Source organism: Phragmites australis, chromosome 16, assembly GCF_958298935.1.
Source record: "Phragmites australis chromosome 16, lpPhrAust1.1, whole genome shotgun sequence".
Taxonomy (NCBI): domain Eukaryota; kingdom Viridiplantae; phylum Streptophyta; class Magnoliopsida; order Poales; family Poaceae; genus Phragmites; species Phragmites australis.
The window spans coordinates 94600-116577 of record NC_084936.1 but is presented as its reverse complement, the minus strand read 5'-3'; the positions used below and the strand labels follow the sequence as shown (position 1 = coordinate 116577).

Below are 21978 nucleotides of genomic sequence, written 5' to 3'. Positions count from 1 at the left end.
CTCCTGGCAGCAAATAAGACGGAGAGTGGACAAGGTTGAGAACAATTTAAGTGCATATTAATCAAATTTAATCTTGCAAACATTTATTAATTTGTATGAGAGGCGTCAATCTACCTAGAACAAAAACCATGCCTTTTGTGAGGTGTCGCTCTTGTCTTCTCCAGTCCTCCTCCTCCTCCTTCTCGTGCAGTCGGTCAGGTCAGTCGTGTCTCTCCTCTCCTCTCCTCCTCTGTCTGCTGAGGCATCTCATCGGCAATTCGATCGGCATAGATACAGCACAGAGGCGAGGCATAGGATAGAGCCGGAGGAGGAGGATCCCCAGGCCTTGGATTCCTTCCCTAGGGTTGTTGGGCAGCCTGCTAGGGTTAGGCTCGACGCTGGGGGCAGGGGGACGGGGCTCCTCCTCCGCCGCCAATGCCTCCCGGTGCTAGGCGCGCCGCCAAGCCCGGGCGCAAGTGGACCAGGGAGCCGCGGCTCGGCGACCTCGTCCTCGCCAAGGTCAAGGGCTACCCGCCCTGGCCCGCCAAGGTCCCCTCTTCCTCCCTCCCTCCCTCCCTCCTCTGCTTGCGATTGCGACTGCTATTGCTATCGCTACTGCTATCGCTATTGCTATGCTAGGGTTCCCTCCCTCTCCTCGGATCCCTTTTGGGGCTGGGGTTAACGCTCTCCATTCTTGTCTCCACAGGTCAGCAGGCCCGAGGACTGGGGCCAAACGCCAATGCCACGCAAGTTCTTCGTCTACTTCTTCGGCACCAGAGAGATGTAAGCTCCCCCTCCCTCACCGTTGTTTTCCCTGCCATTCTTGCAACTCATCAATCAATCGGATCACGTGCCAAACACGCTTGATACATGTCTCGCCTAAAACTGTCATACTAGATTCCTTATTTAATAAATAACCAACACTGATATTACTTTTCTACTTCAACTGCTGCTTCATGCTAGTCACGTCGAAAACCTACCTGGATTCAGGGATTCTTGTCCGGTATGAACAGAAATTGTTAGGGTTATATCCATGCGACACGTCACGCTTACCATGCAGTTCCTCAATAGTGTCGTTTAGCTCAGGAAACTGAACGGTTTGGGTCACGACTCTCCGCAGAAAATAGCACTTTCTCCCTTCTAGAGGTTTATGCTCATGATTTATTGCCCCACTGGTCAACATTACAGTTGTGCAACACCCGAACTTTATTCGACTAGTTCTGCTTAGTTGGGTAGATTTCTTTTTGTATCTGTACCAAATCAAACCCATTATTGTAAAGTGTAAAAAGTCATGCGATTATTGGCTCCACCGTGGATCTAAGGTTGCTTGTTGCTGTGCCAGGTCAGTCCACGAGGTATATATATTTTTTATTGGCTTGACAGATGAAAGCAATACTTATTACTAGAAACTGCTTCCGGAAATATCCTCACTGTGTCTCTTTAAGCCTTTTATTTTGGTTACTCAGTCCATCTTAAAATACTCTCGACTGTTCCTAAGGCCTCTATTTTGTAAATATAACAAAAATAAGAATGGTTTTAATTCCTTTGTAGCTTGACCCTGTTGAAGCTTGACAGAGCTTGCCTAAACCTTTTCTACCTTGTTTTTCTTTTAAATGTTTGGCATTTGCTTTAACTCGTAAAATGACCGTAACATAAAGCATTTGTCTTTATCGCTGTTAAATCCTCTCATCATTTCCTCTAGATTTGGTGTGCGTTTGTTGCCTTTGCTGCCCTACATATCTGCCTTTTCTTTGCTATGATAAGTGCTTGATTGCTAATGAACAAACATCATCCTGCAGTGCCTTTGTAACTCTGGCAGATCTTCAGGAATTTACCGAAGAGGCAAAAAATGAGCTGTTAGATCGAGCTCCGAACACTAAATTGCCGAAAAAATATGCCCAACCTTTTAGTGAAGCTGTGGAGCAGATCTGCAAGGCCCATGATGAGCTGCCAAAATCATCTGAAATTGCAAGCGGTGTTTTGCCTGATCAGAGTGAAAAGCCTACAGAGCACCTTGTGAAGTCGCATAATAATGGTGAGACTCCAGGATTGGGACAAATGGAAGGTGATAGTCCTATCGACGACTCTAAAACTTTAGGGCAAGGGTCAGGGACTGAGGAGGATGTGAAAGACGTTGGTCATGAAAAAGGGGATCCTTCTGTAGCAGTTTCTCAAAAGAAAAGACCTTTACGAAAGGATCATGATCACCCCAAGACAAAGAAGTCTGTTGCATCCAAGTCTGTTCTTGACATGTACCATGAACAGGAGCATTCACCAACCTCTGCGTGTGCAGAAAGGGAGACTGAAGAAGTAAAAGTTGAGAAAGAGAGCCGCCCACCAGAAGGTTTTGTTTTGGACCCCAACTTGGAGGTAGTTTGCGCTCTTGAAGTACCAAAGAAATCTAAAGCTAACAAGCAGTCGAAGAATGCCGAAAGGAAGGAAAACAAGCGTGCTGACATTAGTGGTTCTACTGGAAGGATTGCTACTGAAGCTGCAACTGATGCTGTATTAAACATGGGTGCTGACAAAGAGAGCATAGGATTTAAGAAGTCAAAAATCATGACGAAACAATCACTGGCCAATGATTCAGAGAAAAGGGACTATAACAAAATTGTGCATGGCAAGCCTGACAAGCAGTCGACTGGAAAGTCATCTGCAGGATTTTCTTCCAATAAGAAGCCTCTGCCTGGTAGCGGGCAGCGCAAGCCGGACCGTAGTACTGATACATATCCGGCAAAGAGGCCAAGACTTCTGGACAGGGCTGGTGAAACAGTTAAGACAGTGGCCAAGAGTGAGACGATGCTAACTGTTAATGACGAAAAGGATAATGCTATGAAGCATGAGAGATCTACCACTGTAGAGACAGGAAACAACACAGTTCCCAAGACTGGTATCAGCGATGATAGGGCACGGAGATCAGGGAGTGTTCTGTCACCTGTATCAAGGCTTCATTCTGAGGGATTGGAACCAGGATCTGGTTCTGCAACTCAGTCAGTTGTTGCTGATTCTGCTAAAAAGGGCTCCAGCATGAAGGAGGGTGCCTCCCGTGTTGATAGGCAATTGGTGAAACCCAAGAGAAGAGCGTGTCGCTTTGATGATGATGAGGACGAAGGACAGCGGACACCACTTCATAGAACTTCTGCCAAATCTTTCTCCACACATGTAGTCCCAGCTGAGAATACAGGGACTCGGGGGAATTTTTCATCTCAAGTTGGCAATGCTTCTGTAAAAAAATCTGGCGCTGCAAGAGAAGAGAAACCAAGATGTGTTGGGATGTCACCTGTGACGCATGAGCCAGTTTGTTCTTCACCAAGTCAAGATAAAATGCATGCTAGACAACAGATAGTGGGGAGAAGATCGATCACAGGCTCAGTTGATACTCCTGCTGGTTTGGGTAACAAAATTAACCTGGTAGATCGGAAATCCTCTGGACAATTAAAAATGCCGGCATCCTCTGAAGTGAAGAAACTTCATAGTAGTTCTTCTAAACTATTGCACCAAACATCTGGAAACTCCCATTCTCGAAAGCATGCTGCCTCAGAAAAGAATGCCTTGTTGTCCAAGTCAGAAAACACGAAGGCAAAACCTAAGCCTGGGGCACAGATAGCTACGGCTGTTGAGAATAAGGTAAGCGCCACTTTGTCAGCTGAACGAACTGGGAAGTGGGATCACTCGAAAGAGGAAAGGTATACTGCTTTGAAGTTTGAACCAACCAAGTTTCTTTCCAATGTTCATCTTTTTGCGTCCAAACAGGTTTAGCTGTGCACTTTGTTGATAGTTTGCGGTTTTCTCTTGCAGATCAAATTTTGTTGATAAAGCAGCTTCTTCTGAACCTAACCCTGATTCCGTCAGGTCAATGAAACATCTTATTGCAGCTGCCCAAGCAAGGAGGAATCTTATAGTGTCTTCTCATGGAAAGTTCGATGGGTCTTTGGCTGATAATACTGGTCTTACTTCAACACCATATGGTTTGCCTGGACTAAGCCCTAGTCCTGTTTTTCGCATTCCATCCGCATCTAGAATTTCTTTTCCAGAGAGCCCTGGTCAACGTATTGTTCTGAAAAGCCCAATGGAGCTTGACCATGAACATGGAAAGAGTCCCAAGCCTAGGCAGACCAGCGGTTCACCGAGCGGTGGTACAGATGCAGTGATTGCTCGTGATGCTCTGGAGGGAATGATAGAGACACTCTCGAGGACAAAAGATAGCATAGGGCGTGCGACACGTCATGCAATTGAGTGCTCCAAATATGGCATTGCTGGAGAGGTCCCCCCCCCCCCCACCTTCTCTCTCTCTCACACACACAAATATTTTGGATCTGGCATGTTCATGAACCCACATGCCATCTGCATGATTGTTTCATCATTAGTTAAGTATCCTTATTAATTTGTTTGTCATCCAGATTGTCGAGCTTCTCATACAGAAATTGGAGAGTGAGCCTAATTTGCATCGCAGAATTGACCTCCTTTTTCTCGTGGACTCCATAACGCAGTGTTCTCATTCTCAGAAAGGTATGTTTTTTTTGGTATTACATAAATCCTAGTCTCAGAGCTATCTTATGCCCAAAATTTATTCTTCCATCTGAATTCTGATACGTTCAGGCATTGCTGGGGTTTCATATGTTCCCACTGTTCAAGCTGCATTACCTCGTCTTTTGGGTGCTGCTGCTCCACCTGGAGTTGGTGCTCGTGAAAACCGGCGCCAGTTCCTCAAAGTATTGACGTTACTACCGATTCTTATTATATTTTGTGAACAGTTGATTAATTTTCTGCTGCTTGGCTTTGTAGGTTTTAAGACTGTGGCTTGAGAGAAAGATTATGCCAGAAGACATACTCCGAAGGTACATGGGTGACATTGAGGTGCCAAATGATGATACTAGCACAAGTTTTCTGTTGAAGAGACCATCCCGCGCCGAACGCTCTGTGGACGATCCTATTAGGGAGATGGATGACATGCTTGTTGATGAGTATGGAAGGTATTGTGTGACCTGATATGCCATTTACCTGTTCTATGCCTCAGTTTAACTAATTTTATTTTTTCCAGCTGGAGTTGTAAGTTCTGTTGGATTCTTCTACCCAACATTATAAATTTATAATGAGTTTGTTTAAAAGATGAGTATATGACGACTGGATAAACCACTTAACATTGACATTTATCTATATCCTTGGATTGCGTTTTAGGTTGCCTTGATATCTATGCTGGGTAGTAATAATCATGTCTGGCACATATTGGACATTCATATGTGACACAGCTTCAAATGGCACGAACTAGAGGTTGTATCTTTTTCAATTCAAAAAGCCAAGAAACACAGCAGCACCAGTACCTTCCTCACTTATACATGACTTTATTTGTTTCATATTGTAGAGTGCAGTTGTTATGTTTTAGTATTGTGGAACCATAGTATACTATGGTAATGTCACATACTCACATGCTTTGATGAGATTAAGCCATGGTAGCAAGATTTTCAAAACATGCTTTTTGTTATTGTTAAGAGAGCATCACAAGGACCTTGTTCATATTGCAAAAGTTTGTTGAATTTAATATGAATCTCAGTGAATGTGCTGTTTGGAAGTAAGGGTTCGTGTATCGAAGAAATGAAGTAACTCCCACATCGGAAATGTTCTGCTTTCCTAATGAATATCAACTCGTCATTGACATTCTTGACATATGCTCTGTGGTTTGTTCTTTTTTTCTCAGCAATGCAGCCTTTGAGCTTTCTGGAATTTTATCAGCAAAAATCTTTGAAAATGGTGAAGATTTTCCTCAAAATAATGAATCATTACCATTTATTTCGCGGCCAGTTGAAAGTGATGGCATACAAGAAAATGAAGATACTATTGCTCCAACATCTGTTACGGAACACATTATTTTACCAGAGACTGAAACTACTGATGCTGCTATGGAAGATGCTTCGGAGTTCCTAAGAAACAAGCAACAGACTGTTGAAGCTGTCCTCATTGAGCATGACTCTAGGCAAGAACCGGGTTCAGAGCAGGCATTGATTGATCAGAATGAGCTTCCCCCTCTAGCCGAGGGCCCTCCACCACTTCCATCGGATTCACCTCCTCCTCCACCACCCTTGCCTCCTTCACCACCACCTGCTACACCGCCACCGCCGCCACCGCCTCCACTTTCGCCAGCTTCGCCACCTCCGCCTCTGCCATCTGGACCACCTCCTCAGCCTGCTCCACCACCACTGCCAACCCAGTCCCCACCTCTTCCTTCTATTCCGCCGCCTGTTCCTTCATCTCCCTTATCATTGGGTTACCAGTCTCCAGCGCCAGAGTACTTCAGGGCCCCCAATGTAATACTTTTCCTGTAACTTACTTGCACATCCTGATGTGTTCTTGGTTGATAATTAAGACTTGTGTTGCAGGGCGACCGACTAACACAGATGACAGGAAATACATCGATTCAAGCTATTGGAAATACAACAAACTTCATTCCTGGTGGATCAGTCAATGGACAAGCTGCGGTTAATTTTGTACCTTCAATGCCAACAGAGTATGGAAACAATAATGTATTTATAGCACCTCAAGCTTCTAATGGTAATTACCAGTTTCGACCCACTGGTGTACCTTTTCATCAAGGGAATTTCAGTGCCTTTCCATCTTCTCAAACACTACCAGTTCATTCCCACTCTCGTCTTGCACACATGAATCCCATGGGCCAACAAGCTGTACCACCTCAGTGCAATCCTTATGCAGTGCAGTCCTTTCCAAATAGTCAAAGCCATTATCCATCTGATGAACATTGGCGAATGGCATCTGGTAACTTTAGTCCAGATGACCAGCATAATAATTGGTCAGCAGGTAGCAGAGCATTATCTTGCTCAGAAGGGTCATTCATGAAGGATGGTATTTTTTCTGCAAGCTGTTTAAATGTTATTTTGGACCAGCTTGCAGACCGATAATAATAGTTAACTTCTCATGTAGGATATTCAAGGTCTAACATCGACAGAACTTCAATGAATCCTATGAGTCATCAACATCCTGTTCTAAACCATTTCCCATCTGGAGCACCGATACCAGGTTTTTGGCTTCTTAAGAGTTTATGGTTGCCTCCTGGAGGGCTGTGCATCCATACGAATCTTAATGAAATTTTTATAAGATCCACTGACAAGCAGCCCCTCTGAGCTCCAATGTGCTGTAATGGGAACTTGTCAATTAATCTTATGAAACATTTCAGGAAAAAACAGTCCTCTGGTGGATGGCATCTATGCATTTTCTTTCAATTGTTAAAACCTTTTCTTTCTATTTTTGTTTTTGACAGGCCATGTTGTTCCTCAGATGCTACCAGCCAGATCTGATATGCACACACTTAATTGCTGGAGGCCTTCTTGATGAAGTTGTACATTGAATTCCTCGCTTTCCGGTACTCTCTTCTCTTTTGCTCTTTAATGTGCTTTTGTATTCCCCCCCGAAATATCTTCAGAGTTCAGATATCTTTCTTTTACATTTGTCTAAGATCCTTTCATCTATCCACTCACTCATGAGCTATGTGACCTTTCTGAAATTGTTGTTATACAGGTTTTGACATGGGAAGTTCGGGGCACTGGAGACCATTTGAGTTCGAGATACAACAAGTGGTGCTTCTGTTAGTCTGTTTTGTGATGAAGATACACTTGCATGGGGTGTAACGATGAGATCTGCCATAGTATTTGGAATGGACATTTTACAATGTAATTAGTCTTGACAGCAGCATCCAGCAGACTAATCTCCTAGTGTAAGCGCATGTTTCACATGACACAAATGTTCTCTGTTTCTTTAGATGTTGCTTCCAGCATGGCTCAGGACTGCGAACTATTTTTGTTATATTTTGCTCAGACGTGCGTTAGCCATAAGCAGAGGGTCTGGTAGTAAAATATTGGGAGCTTATTTATACCGTGTCATTTATTGATGGTGTCTATGGTATGTTCTGCAGTTCACTTTATTTGGACTGCTGTGCTCACTGTGCAACACTGTTTCAAGTTTCAATTAGATAAACACATCTAACCTCTTAAAGAAAGGCTGAATCTCCTGCCTATTAAGTGCTTTATATTTGCTGTTTAGACAAGAATTATGCTCAGCCAATATAGGGTAGCAGATACATAAGTTCTTCCGAAATATGTTGAGTTTAGTAAGAGAGAAAATGGTGTTGGGTTTGTTTGGACAATGAAATACATGAGAATATTTAAGAGCTCTGGTTTATTTGGGTTTCCAAATATTTGCTGATATTGTTTCCTATGTAAATTACCTGGTGTCATTACGAACAATTTTTGGACATCAATATTTTTGCATGTATGCTACTACATTGATTAATTTTTGGGATTTTTCTTTAGGAACAATGCATCACACACTTTTCACAATGGTGCACATAGGAACACGAATTTGTATTCTTTTTTCCAAAATAAATTTTCCTATCTAACTGGGTGGCATTTGGTAAATTGGAATATTAGTTGCATGGAGGGAAGTTAGCGTAAAGTTTGAATTTAGTAAATTGGAATATTAGTCGCATGGAGGGAAGTTGGCGTAAAGTTTGTTAAGACGTAATGCAGAAATATTATGTGCTTTTGCAATTGAGTCATAAATATCTCTCATTTGGCCTTATGATCAATTTGTTGTAGGAATATTTGAAAGAAAATAAAATGGGCTGTACATTTGTACTAACATATAGGCCTGCAAAGTAGGTTTTTACTTTTAGCTCATGAATACATGAGGATGGAAAGTTCAGTGTGTGTATTTTGTTTTTCTTATGTGATTCATAACTGTGGGAGATTTGACCTCTCAAGATAAAAGACAGCTATTTAGGAACTATATTGTGTATCATTCTACTCCGGAAATTTTGCTTGTTCCATTTCTCTTGAAGTACATGACTATTATTTGGGTTTTGTGGTTAAATTCTCCTGTGGATTTTAGAATATTATTGGGTTTTTTTTGGTAACCATATTATTTGGGTATTTTGGTTCTCTCAGTTCTGTCGGCGAGAGCTACAGGGTCTCCCAGTTTGGTCGGCAAGAACGTATAAATTCTCCTGAGGAAGGGCCATCTCGATCTCCCAGTTCTGTCTGCGAGAGCCTTTCACTCTGCAATGCTATAGGATGAGAATGAGAGTGCTCGAGAGAAGGTAAGTAGCAGATATTGTCGCTATATTATGCAATTTAGTTATTGCTTTTGTGTGTGGTGAAGTATGTTTATGCTGTCTAGGGAATGCCCTCAAAATTCGACTTGGTCTAGATTCTGTTAGTTCATCTATTGATGGATGCACTAATAACTTTGGTTTTACCAGTTGCTCTGTTGTTTGTTGAATTTCCTGTTCTACAGGTTATGGGTGTTAATGTTTGATAGGAAAGAGATTAGAAAAGAAGAGAAATATTTGGCTGTCAGATAACTAAAGTTAAGTTGTGGGGGAAGAAAGAGAAATGTTTGACTAATACATACTGAAAAGAAGAGAAATATTTGGCTGTCAGATAACTAAAGTTAAGTTGTGGGGGAACAAAGAGAAATGTTTGACTAATACATACTGGCACCTATTGCATCAGAAGGGAGTTTATCACAGGACCACAAGGTATGAGAAGGGTTTATCACAGGACAACAAGGTAATCACTGGCCTATATCTTTTGAGATGTGAGACCATCTGATACCAAGAAGTGATAGTTGCTTGGTCTGTATATAGATTGCGATTGGGTTTATTTTGAAGCTCTGTATATTTCAGCTAAGTGTGCAAAAGTCCATATCCAATCCTATAAGTGAAAGATCGCTCAGTCGAGTCCCCTTCTCTTGTCTGAGTTATGTTTTTGTTTAGTGATATATTCCTTTGGAAATAGTACATGCATAGGATTTTTTTAAAGATCTCACCCTTTCTGAAATTCAGTGCTTGTTTCTTTTGGCCGTTAATGCTTTTTGGAGCCATGTTCAGAGGATGTTTTTGCTTATTAAATGTACACTTTTAAAACTGGACAATAAAGCAAAATAAGCACTGGCCGTCCTGTCCATAATGTATTGGTATTGTGCTAAGGTAGATGATGAAATAGCTTGAGAATTGCCAGTGATGATAATGGCATGCATTGCGCTTCTTTTTTTTTTTTTTTTTTTTTTTGCCCTAATAGCTTTTGCAACCCAGTTTTAGTTTCTAGGCATTTACAAAGAATGAACATTTGTAGTGGCTTATTTGTATTCCATTATTTCGATTTTTCAAGGGTGTTGAAGTCAAGATGAGGGAGGTACCATAAGTTAGACATTGGAAACTCCAAAGATGAAAAAGTGTACAAGAATGGGCTCTTGAAGAAGAAAACTTATGACGTATGCCATTACTTGCAAGGCATGATACCTATAATATGTTGCTAAGGTACCTTCTGATGTATAATATGAGTTATGATGTACCTCCTGTCTTCTGATAGATGCTGTTAAACAATACTCTGAGGCACCGATCAGTCCTAATACAGACCATGATTGAAGCCTCCGTGGCTGATGCGACTATGGTCAAGTTATTGATATGCTCTTTGAAACATGCAAACCTTTCTTTTTCTCGTAGACTACCCAAGTGCAGCTACCATATCAGCAATGCTTAATTCGCCACGGAGATGGAGTGTGCAGGCGGTGCCCCTCCACTCAACTCGCCGGGAAACAGCATCGCTGGCCTAGACAGCACAAGTGCTGTAGGCGGCCTCCTGCTGCCTGTCAACTTTGTGCACTTCTTAACCTGTGAGATATTGTTTAACCTTGTCGCGCTTTGATTTGGTGAAACTAATAAACAGTGATTTCTTTTATTGATTGATCTTGGAAAAGCAATGGCTGTTGTCTCCAGCATTTTTGCGGGGCTTTATGGAGCAGTCATTGTCGACCAGGTTGCTATCTTGCTGAATTCTTGCTCATCTGAAATTATGAACCATATGATGTGTGAAAGATTATGTGATAAACTTACAATTGCATGGTCTCACAATTGCAGAAGAAGTTGGCCTGGAGGGGATCGGAGTTTCCTATGTGGTGGCCGTTGTTACGGAGTTTGATGAATATACCACTGACTAGCTTTACCTCTGAGGGATAATTGTTTCAAAGTACAGCATTTCCTTTTTGACTGTTTTGAACTTAATGTGCTAATATACTTTGTCATGTGCTGCTTTGTCACTTAGCAGTTTTGTCGTTCCTTTTGTTAACAATTAGGCCTTCCTATCCTACCATAGAGAAGTTATCCGACTCCGTAGAGTTTTCATTCAGACTAGATGTCTCTGTTAAAGGAAGTAACATAATGGCTCATTGGTGCCAAAAGCAAGGAGGTGGACTGAGTAGCAAATAGGTAGTAGCCAGAACAAATCGATGGAGTTTGGAAAATAATCAAAGTAAGTTGTTTCTTCTATCATGGCATTATGAAATTGTTTAGGAATTGCATATTATTTTGGCTTATGAAGTTTATGATGGCTCCAACATTGCGTGAGCATTTTGTCAATGAACGTCAGTTTGGTAATACCTTGTTTCATCTTTTGGTAGCGAAATGCATAGTACTACCATGTTTATATTTGAGTGGATGCAAAGAACAAGAAAGCATCGTAACTATAATAGCTGAAGGACACATTTATCAACATATTTTGATTTAGTTAGTTCAGATTATGTGAGAAATCAGATAGTTGGGGTGTGTAATATTTGAGAACCGTTAGTTCAGATTACTCGTACTTGTCTATCTCTTCTCCTTTCGTCTGCCTATCCGTGTTTCGCTCCTGTTCCTGTAAAGAAATGAGCACCGACATCTCCAACCCGCTGCCCCGTCCCCAACTTCGCCGCCGCCTCCCTACCTCATTCTCCGCCAGATCATGGAGCTGGAACCCCATGCAGGCATAGGCGTGAGAGCCTCCTTCGTGCATCGTTGTTGTCGAATCCATGGAGGGGCGGATCCATGGAGCCAGGGGCGGAGCTAGAAAATTTAGCCAATGGGTTCACTAATTGTGAGGATTTAGTATGAACTAATTAGTGTAAAGTATAATTTTTCATCATCTTACAGCAAAATTTAGCATTCCAAGACAGTATAAGGAATAGAAATATAACATCACTTATCACATATAGTTGTTATATTAAAACTAAAGAGTGCAAGACATACTGGTTGAATGAAATTATAAAACCACTTGTTTACATATTTTAAATATAGTAGTGCCAAAATAACTTCATAGCTTCATGTGCAGCTTCTCATCTTTCTGAAAACATTGAACAAAAATGACATGTTAGTTTCACAAGTTTTAAATAAATGCTATCAGGCATCAAGCGAAACATGTAAAGTCACTCACATTTCAGAGTTTTCCCTTTTGATCTTTCATCATCTTAAAAAGATCAAACACAACATCATTACTAATGGTAGGAAACATGTCTTTCTCTACATAGCAAATTAGACAATCACTCATGAACTGATCACCCATTTTATTACGCAACTTTTTCTTGACAACATTCATAGCTGAAAAGCATCTCTCCACTGATGCCGTGGCAACTGGCAAAATCAGTACGAGCTTTAGAAATCGATAGACCAAAGGAAAAGTAATATGCTTATTTATCTTCACCAATAATTTAGCAACATCAGCAATCCCATCCAAATTGGCAAATCTTTCATCTACTCGCACGTTGTCAATGTAAGTGCGAAGTTCAGGACCAAGATCATCCAATTTTTTTGAATCAAAATTATCTAGATAAAACTCAGCTAGCTTCACTAAGCTCTCCAAGTTAAAAGTAGTAAAGGAGTCTTTTGGGTTGAAAGAAGCCATGTGACCAAGCAATGCAAAATTTACCTCGTTGAAACGGTCATCAAACTCTTGAAGTTGCCAGTCAATAACAGAATTAAGACATTCTATTTGGTAATGCTAGAGGTTTGTCTTATTGGTTCTTTGCCGTGGTTTATGCCGATTGACATATTCATCCTACATGTTTAGCTTCAGAATGTGATGTTCTTCACAAAATGAATATGCCTTCTCTAGAAGTGAGTCCCATCCATTCTCCCTTGGTTCTTGCACATCATTCCTTGTTGACTTCACACATGACATAGCATTCAGGATATCTTGATCCTTTTTTTGTAAAGATTGTGACAAAGTATTTGCACTTCCTAATATATGCAGCATCATATGCAAATAAAACACAAAATCAAAGATCTCAAAATATGCTAGAAGACCACGTGCCTGACATTTCTTCTCATTTTTGCCTTCTTTCTCAACATATTTCAGAACAGAAACAATAGATGGGAACAATCTCACTAGACTTGAGAGGGTTCTGTAGTGTGAACCCCAACGTGTGTTACCAGCTCTTTGAAGAGTTTGATCTTGATTTAACCCTGTACCAGTGCTAATCCGTCCACTACTTATAGTTTTTTTTATCCCCTCTCAATGTTTCTCTCTAATCATATCTTTTCTTTTGCAAGAAGCTCCAACCACATTGAATAAAAGAGAGATCATGTAGAAAAAATCTGCAATATCTTCATTCTTCTTTGCTACTGCCACAATAACCAACTAGAGCTGGTGAGCAAAACAGTGCACATAATATGCTGACCTATTCTCTTCCATAATTTTGGCTTTCAAGCCATTGAACTCACCATGCATGTTGCTTGCCCCATCGTAGCATTGGTCTCTGACCTGTTTTATGCTTAATCTAATATCAGTGAATAATTTTTGAAGAGCAGCCTTGAGACATATTGCTGATGTTTCCTTCACATGTACAACTCCAACTAACCGGTCAATGATAAATGCATTCTTGCTAAGATATCTCAAGATAACTGTCATGTGCTCTTTATCAGACACATCGGAAGCCTCATCAATCAACAAACTGAACACATCACCCCTAATTTCTTCAATAATAGAATTCAAAGTTATCTGTGCTAGAGATCAGCTATAACTTTTAAGAAAACAGAAATAATAGGCAATAGAATTAATGATGATGTTACCTTTGCAAAATAACTAGCAATTTCATTTTGAATGTCTCCACATACCCATTGACAATTTTCTGGAGCATTTCTAAGAACTACCTTCCGTATAGCATCATTTTGATCTGCTAAAGTCTGTACCAACTCTCGAAAGTTTCCCTTATTTTTTGACTCTTTTGATTCATCATGGCCTCGAAAATCTAAGCCTTGATGCAACAAGTATCTAACTGAATCAATTGAAGCATTAAGCCGAATTCGATTATCCTTTTTTGTAAGATCAGTTTGCTTATTGAAAGCAACCTGAATCGATTGATCTTAATTCATCAAAGCATCACATCTCTTCACTGCCATATTGTGAAAGCTATTAACATTACCCTTACCCATATGGGTATCTAGTCTGTATTTTTTGTTCCAACCGTTCAAACCTTTAATTGAAAATGCATCATTCCCAGCTTGTCCCTCATGGCAATCTCTGAAAAGGTAGCAACAGAAACAAAAGGCCTTATGCACTTTGTCACTGTATTCAAGCCAACCACCATATTCCTGAAACCATTCTGGATTAAATCTTCGTGGATCATCTCTAATGACCCTCTGTGGATAATCAAAATCAGGTGCTGGCCTATAAAGTCCCCTGGTTAAATATCTTTGCCTAATCTCATCTTGTTTCTTAGGTACTCTGAAATTCTCTTCTGATCAACCGGCTCATAAGGCAGTTCATCTAACTCAATTTCTCACTGAATAGAAGAAGGCTTTGGGAGAGCAGCAGCATTTGATTGCTTGCGTCTAAGGGGTGGCTTTGAAGTGCCTGCATCATTATCTGGACCTAATGATCGATCTTTTTTTTGAGAAATATCGTTTCATAACCTAGATTAATCAAGGTTCCGGGACACAGAGGGCAACACAGACGCACAAAGCTCACTCCCCCTTCTCAAATCTCACTCCCTCTCTGCTCCCTCCCTTCTCCCAGCCGAGCACACAGCCACACAGAGCACAACACAGCAGCAGCACGCGCCGCCGCCCCCAAATCCGACGCTGCGTCGCTGCCGAGACAAATCCACCGTCGAGCTACCCCGCCGCACCACCGTCGAGCCGTCACTGGCTAACTGCGCAGCCTCCCTCGCCGAGACGCTGGCCCGGCTTCCCGCGACCTGCGTGCGTCGCTCGCCGCCGCTACTGGCCGCTCGTCGGCGATTCGGCGGCCAAGCTCCGGCCGAGCTCGCCGTCCAGTCGACGGGCGACGGGCGACGAGCCGACGAGAGTAGGAGACGACGGGGGCTCCGGCCGAGCTCGCCGTCCAGTCGACGGGCGACGAGACGACGAGACGATGGAGTCTTGGATTTTGTTGCGTGGTGCTGAATTGCTGTGCAGCGTGCGGTGCGTCCAGTGTGCAGGTTCATACTAATTAAATGGGTTCATACTAATTAAATGCATATATACTATTACTTGGCTGCAAAAATTTATTGGTGTCAACTGCACCCAACGAGTATATACTGGCTCTCCAAGCCATGACAGGATCTGTGCGTTGGGAGGGGGATCCGGCCGCTGGGTTGGCGGCGGCCGAATCCGGGCGTTGGGAGGGCTGCGACGGCGGGATCCGGGTGCTGGGGTGGCGGCGGCCGGATTCGAGCGCTGGGCTACGACGGCGGTGACCACGGTGTTCCCGTCGCAGGCTTGCAGCCGTGCTCCATGGACCTCGTCTCCACGCGGCGTGGCTGGCGCCGTCCTGCTCCTGCTCCGCTTTGTCGCGAGTGTGCTCGCGTACTACCTCGTGTGCCGTGCGTGCACGCTGTTTGTGGACGCCCGGCTTGTGGGGTGGACGCGGTGCTGCGGTCCGGACGCCCGCGCACGATGCTGTTCGTCTTCGGGTTCCACTGGATCCGCTCGCTTATGCATCCTCTCCGGGTACATCATCTTTGTCGACCACCTTTGAATTATTTATAGTCGCTACCTGCTAGCATCAACTTATGAGAAAAACGGGCCATGACTATATTTGATTTATCTTGTTTAAACTTCTTCAGGGATCTTGTTTCTTCTGCTGCTTGCATTGATTCTGTAGTGCTATTTGATGGTCCTGGCGCTGTATCTAAAAACTGGAGACATGATGCTGAAGATAGTGGGGATCCTTCATTACCCGCTTCAGAGGAACAAGGAAGTGCTCCTAGATATTGCTTTCATTGTCAAAATGGCAAACCTCCACGCTGCCATCATTGTTTTGTCTGTAAGTCATCTTTCCTGATGACGATAACTAACCTCTCAACTCACTATAACTGTTTTGAAAGTTTCAAACTCACCATTGTACATTAGCGGTTATTTTACCATAGTAAAATGTTAATTAGTACTTGGACAAATATCTGAATTAACTCATCTTTTTGGCACTGCATCGTTTATTGACACGGCCCTTGTCTGGGTCTTCTTGTTGCTGTTCATTGCAATGATTCAGAAAGCGAACACTGTCAAGCTATGCAAAAATTTCAGTAGTTATTAGTGGCAAAAAAGTTTCAAACTCACTATCACTGAAGAGAGATGAATTCTGAAGGTTGGAGATTGTATAAAGCTTTTGGTTCTTCTGTGCTTATATACCTTGGTTTCAATATGTTTTACCTATACCATGGACAAAAAGAAATATTATCAACCGGTTTAGCTGTTCGCAAGAGTATATGTTTATAATGTTGATGCGCTAAATTTGCTTTTCCAATGCAATTTACAACTGCATGGTTTGCTTAGTAATGGACATACTAACGCAGTAACGCCTCACCTCCAGTATTCATGAATATTTTATTTGCCATTCAGAATTACTTAGTTGCTAACTTTGCATCCAAATTAGATTAATATATTTCTGCTTATATGTACTATTTTTTGTAACAACATAATGAATGTACATTTTGATTGCGCAGAGCATTACCTTATGTTCAATATATGTATGAATGGGTTAGATGGAAAGATATATGGACTTATATTTGTGATAAGAGGGAGTATATATTCTTGTTTTTATTAACACCACTTTGGATACTACTAGAATAATAGTGCGGTGTTGCCGCGCCCCCGTGTAATATTATATATTCCAATACCATTGATTGGAGATTGGAATTTTTTTTCATATATTAGAATATGATTTATCATGGCCACGCAGAAAGAATGCAAAAAATTGTATAAATGCTGAATGTAATACAACATTAGATATTTAAACATAGAAAGAGACTGAACCACAGAAATGTGCAAAAATTGCACCATTGACATCGCTGGAGACATCAGTGTTGTGACAACAATACTATCACAACACTGAGCAGACACAACGATAGCAGCAAGATAAACAACAACGACATGTTTATATTACAGTAATTGAAACAACAGTCATATTATAGTCATAATCATGTTCGAAGGTTGTAAATAGCAATAACATCATGTACAAAGAGCAACAAACAATTTGTAATACAAAAGTAGTCGCTAATAGGGATGAAAATGAACAGGAACGGTCGGGAAAAAGAACAGGAGATTTTGGCTTGCCTTCCTTTTGGATCCTGACAAGAAGCAACAATATAAAGATATTCAGAGCCACTACTATTACCAAATGGATTCAATTTCTAATATAGATCTCTAAATTGCAGGCAAATATGAAATAATGTAGAGCTGTAACAATGTATTTTTACATGGAACTGAGAATGTAGAGCTGTAATAGAATTGCAGGCAAATATGTTCATTGTAAGGAGCATTACTATGATCAACAATGTATTTTTACATGGAACTACACACGGATGACTTAAACATACAAATCAAGACCAATAATTATTTCATCAGGTTCACATGGCAGAACATAGCATGAGTATCAATGTATCATCAGTTCATCAGTAATCTGATAAAAAAAGTTCATCATTAATCACAGAATTCCCACAATCTCTAGTGACTTGCGAGGAGCACACATGGGCGCATCACTTCATCAGTAATCACAGGTTCTATGGATACATGGGTGTGGATCCAGGATAAACACGGACGAATCCACCTACGAGGAGCCGAGGAGCATGCAATCGAATCGAAGAGTCGAAGATGTACCTGAATGTGGCGGCGGTGGCGACGGGAGCATGTGGCCTAAGCCCAAAAACTTTTCCGGTGGCCTGGAGCCTAAAGGGGCTTCTCCAGTGGGCGCCATCAGCAGCTCGTCGCGGGCATGCGGCAGCGTAGTCGCACAGGAGCGGGTGGGCAGCGAGCTGGAGACGGCGGTGAGAGACTCCTGCAGTTGCGCAGGAGCGGGCAGGAGGCGAGCTGGCGACTTGCCGAGTGGCGATGGCACGAGCGACGACGGCGAGAGACTAGTGCAGTCGCGCAGGAAATGGCGACTTGCCGAGTGGCAACGGCAGTCAACAGGAGTGGCGACGACAGCCAATAGGAGAGGTGGGCAAGTGGCTAGGGTTAGGTTGGCTCCTCGTGGCCTCGTCTGGGCGCTGGGCCTTGGTAACACGGTTCGACACTTCGGCGGATGCACTATTGCTATTGGGCCTCGGTCCTGGGGGCCAAAAACGGGACAAAAACCGGGAGTATTCCGCTTAAATACAGGATACTGCAAAAACGGTTGGGACAAGGCCAAAATCGTTTTCGCTCCCGCTTCCCGGCTACCTCGTCCCATTTTCGTCCCATTCCCGTGTAAGTCCCGTGAAAACGAAAACGGCTGAGAAAATATAGAAAACGATATCGGGATGGGACGAGATTTTCCCGTTTCATTTTTATCCCTAGTCGCTAATGATAGTATAGGTTTATATTACACAGTAGAATAATGTTATCTAGTTGTAAACGTAGATATTAGTTTCTATCTAAATGTGCTCTAAATTTATCTAGTGTGGCTACTATACTATTCAAAGAGTTTTGCAACCTATAGCCAATCCTAGCAAACTATTCTAGGAAATTAAATTGCAAGAATGTAAATGCAGAAGCGTAAATAAGGTAGAGAGAACAAACTCGGCACAAGAGATTTTTATCCCATGATATCTGTCGGTGAATCAAGAACCGGGGGTCCCTAAATCCCGAGGCCAGGCCAGCAATCCGCCACGTGATGCCATCCCGCAGAGTCTCCTCCGCAAGGTAAAAAAGATTAAGTCCCGGGAGAGTAGGGTTGAAAACGGACGGGAACGGTCGGGAAAACCCTCTAACCGTTTTCACTTTCACATTTTATCTCGAAAACGAAATCGAAAACGGGAAAGTCGGAAACGGGTACGAACTCGGGAATGTCGGGATATCGAAAACGAATTAATCCGAACGGAAACACGTCGGTATCGGTCGGGAACCGATAATTCAAACAGGATATAACCAATCAATTTTCATACACTAGATGTTTGAATACTGTCACACTAGTACACCACATTCAACCGTGTTCGTTCACATAATGACATATGAGTCACAAATAGATAAATTCACACACCGACACAACATAGTCACAATAATAGCCTAATAGGAATATAGGATAGCAAAAGTGCAAAATACATAGACAAATATTCTTCCACGTAGCCGACAGCTCATCACTCATCAGCATCATTCATCATATCCATCTCTTGATATTTAGATTAATTCAACTGAACTAATTAAAAAGAAAAATCAACACCACCGACGCAAAGAGCAAGGTTTGCAGTCTTGCAGAAGCCAGTAAGCACACTGGATTTATAAGAGTTTCTGCCAATAGTATCATATACAGGTAGGCACAGATATGCTATTAGCATAATTAATAAGATATCCTTTTCTCTTAATAAAAGAAAAGAGGATTGTTAGGCCTGTGTGCTTCAGCTTGCAATGCCTGAATCTGAACAACATAGCTGAGTCCTTAAGACCTTAAGTCAGAAAACAATGTGATGATAACACTCCATCTGTTTTAGTACATGTACATTTTCTTGGGGATTATCCTTTTGCAATGCAAGTCCACTACGAAATAAAGTGTAGCCATTGCATTTTTTCCAACCACTGGCCATGCTTCCAAGGCTGTGTGAGAGAGAATGAGTGGTTAACCATTAAAGTATCTATTAATAAGGGTAAACATGACCCAATTATTAATCATTTTCTAGTTACTTCACCTAATTGATCTGTTAGCAAAAGGTTACCAGACATATACTGTGAAACAGAGAAGGTTAAATAAAACAATAGGTAAACAAGAATATCTTGCCTTGCTTCTTCGGTTTTTGAACTCTTATAGAGCGAAGCTCCTGTAGTTTCTCAACCATAAGGGCAAGCTCAAGCTGAAAGTGGAAGATTTGTATTGAGAAAATTAGTTCATTTGGAATCAAGAATATTATGCCGTTACTATTAACTAAAAAACGTCCATACAAATATAGAATCATTAGTAGATTAAAATATAAATAAAGCAACTCAAACAACTACACAATAATTATTTGATTGCATAACAACTCTTGGGGGAGGGAGGGGTAGCAAGCAGGAAGGTAGTGGAATGATGGCGCAGAAGTTGGATTGCACCTCAAAGAAAAATATACCATAGTTTTAGATAGAAACTTCCAGATAAAGAGATAATGGAGTTCAGAGGGTTCCTAAATTCATAAAACTAGAGAATAGAATGGTGTAACTTAAAGCTTGCTTGCAACTTAACTTATTCAAATTCAGTTCGATTGCACTTCAAAGGCAAATATAACAAAGTTTTAGATGGCAACTTCCAGATAAATAGATAATAGAGTTCAGAGGGTTCCTAAATTCATAAGAAAACTAGAGAAAGGTCACAGGTCACAAGAATATAAAGGTATAACTTATAGCTTGCAACTTAACTCATCCAAACTCAAGTATCAGGTTGTATTAGTATTCAATAGCACATGCAGATACACTTGCAGACAACTAATGAAACATAGTCCTCACAGAGAATAGAACTTTCACAGGACACCCTAAGCATTAATTTGGTTCCAATATTACCTCAGATTTTAGACGCTTCCTTTCCTCATTTGCTTTCTTCTTGGCAATCTGTTTCGTGCTTTCCACCTGGTTTGCATGTATACCAATGAATCGGTTAATCACTTAATCGTGGAGCCACAATGCTGTCCTACTACAAGGTATCCTTACGAATGAAACAACATTTTTCACAAATGAAAGGTACCTTGCGTTTCGCGATGTCCTTGGCTATTTGCCTAGCTCTCCATTCATCAGCTTCCTTGTCGATTCTGTCATAATCTGCACACTCCTGTGAAACATCAAGACAATGGATGTCATCCAATAGTTGGATTTTTGGTTGATTAGATGTGAAAGGAACGTCTTCGCAAATATAATGAACAGTAAAAGGCAACGATAAGTACCACCTTCTGGAAAAGCTCCGTGACATGCTTTCTTTTTCTCTTCCTCCACCGCTTATTTCTCTTGGATTTCTGAAGCTGGCGGAGCGCCTGGCGCCTGGCTGGGCGACGGCGCCTGGCTGGCGGAGTGCGGCTACGGTCTACGGAGCGTCTGGCCTCCGGCGGAGTGGCGGCTGGCGGGCGACTGCGCGGAGGCGGAGCTCTGGCGGCTGGGTGAGGGCGACAGTGCGACACGAAAAGGAATAGCCGAATAGGGGTTCAGCTGTTCAGGAAGCGGCGGTAGCAAGCTAACAGGCCGTCGGCACATGGGCCTTAGTGGGCTAGGGTTTATGTATTCAGGTCTTATCCCGCGAAGGAAAAACGGGAGGAAAACGGGAATATCCCGCATAAAAACGGAAAAATAGCAAAACGGACGAAAATAGCTCAAACCGTTTTCGGTACCGTTTTCGCCGGACCTATACCGTTTTCATCCCGTTTCCGAATAAGATCCGAAAATACGAAAACGATCGGGAAAAAACGGGATACGGCACCGGGACGGGACGGGATTTTCCCGTTCCGTTTTCATCCCTACGGAAGAGGGCGCTTGGGGCCGCAGTCAGTGGCCCCTGAGTGCCCAAGTTCTCCGATGATCTGCGAAGTCTAAGTACCGGGAAGAAAGTGCCAGGGGAGGTATGCGGTGGCCCCCGAGCACCCGAGTCCCCCGACGATCAGGAAAGCTAAGTACCGGGAGAAATGTGCCCGAGACCGCGAGCGGTGGCCCCCTGGGCGCCCAAGTATCCCGAGGACCCACTAAAGGAAGTTCCAGGAGAGAGTGCTCGGGGTTGCGTGCAGCAGCCCCCGAGCACTCGGTCCCCCGAGGATCCGTACAAG

General features: G+C 42.4%; 3 protein-coding genes across 9 annotated transcripts; 2 read left to right on the top strand and 1 right to left on the bottom strand.

Annotated features, from left to right (window-relative positions):
• The first annotated feature begins 159 nt into the window (after positions 1-159).
• On the top strand, positions 160-11311 carry LOC133894959 (ENHANCER OF AG-4 protein 2-like). 7 transcript variants are annotated; one of them, XR_009905564.1, is made up of 18 exons: positions 161-528; positions 686-762; positions 1779-3665; positions 3778-4243; positions 4380-4488; positions 4579-4691; positions 4765-4952; positions 5675-6281; positions 6354-6834; positions 6913-7008; positions 7250-7351; positions 7507-7702; positions 8931-9082; positions 9280-9554; positions 10155-10303; positions 10490-10659; positions 10763-10802; positions 10904-11311. XR_009905564.1 is itself a non-coding variant. In XM_062335166.1 (12 exons), exons 1-11 carry the CDS (start codon positions 415-417, stop codon positions 7318-7320), a joined length of 4209 nt encoding a protein of 1402 aa, XP_062191150.1. In that variant the 5' UTR covers positions 161-414; the 3' UTR covers positions 7321-7351; positions 7507-7872. The 7 variants fall into 7 exon arrangements, 1 of the variants encoding a protein (XP_062191150.1); XR_009905563.1 differs by having other exon boundaries at positions 10744-10802; XR_009905565.1 differs by having other exon boundaries at positions 160-528; positions 6372-6834; positions 10490-10802.
• A 3937-nt stretch (positions 11312-15248) lies between these two features.
• LOC133895920 (uncharacterized) lies at positions 15249-16789 on the top strand (the record flags this gene model as incomplete). The annotated part of the gene is made up of 2 exons (XM_062336450.1): positions 15249-15745; positions 15862-16789. Coding segments are annotated over 2 exons (783 nt in total), but the record flags the coding sequence as incomplete, so codon positions are not given.
• A 3016-nt stretch (positions 16790-19805) lies between these two features.
• Positions 19806-21415, bottom strand: LOC133895916 (U11/U12 small nuclear ribonucleoprotein 59 kDa protein-like). Its single transcript, XM_062336443.1, has 5 exons — positions 21333-21415; positions 21115-21223; positions 20916-20999; positions 20735-20800; positions 19806-20055 (listed from the first exon to the last, which is right to left on the bottom strand). Exons 1-5 carry the CDS (start codon positions 21413-21415, stop codon positions 19948-19950), a joined length of 450 nt encoding a protein of 149 aa, XP_062192427.1. The 3' UTR covers positions 19806-19947.
• Positions 21416-21978: the final 563 nt, after the last annotated feature.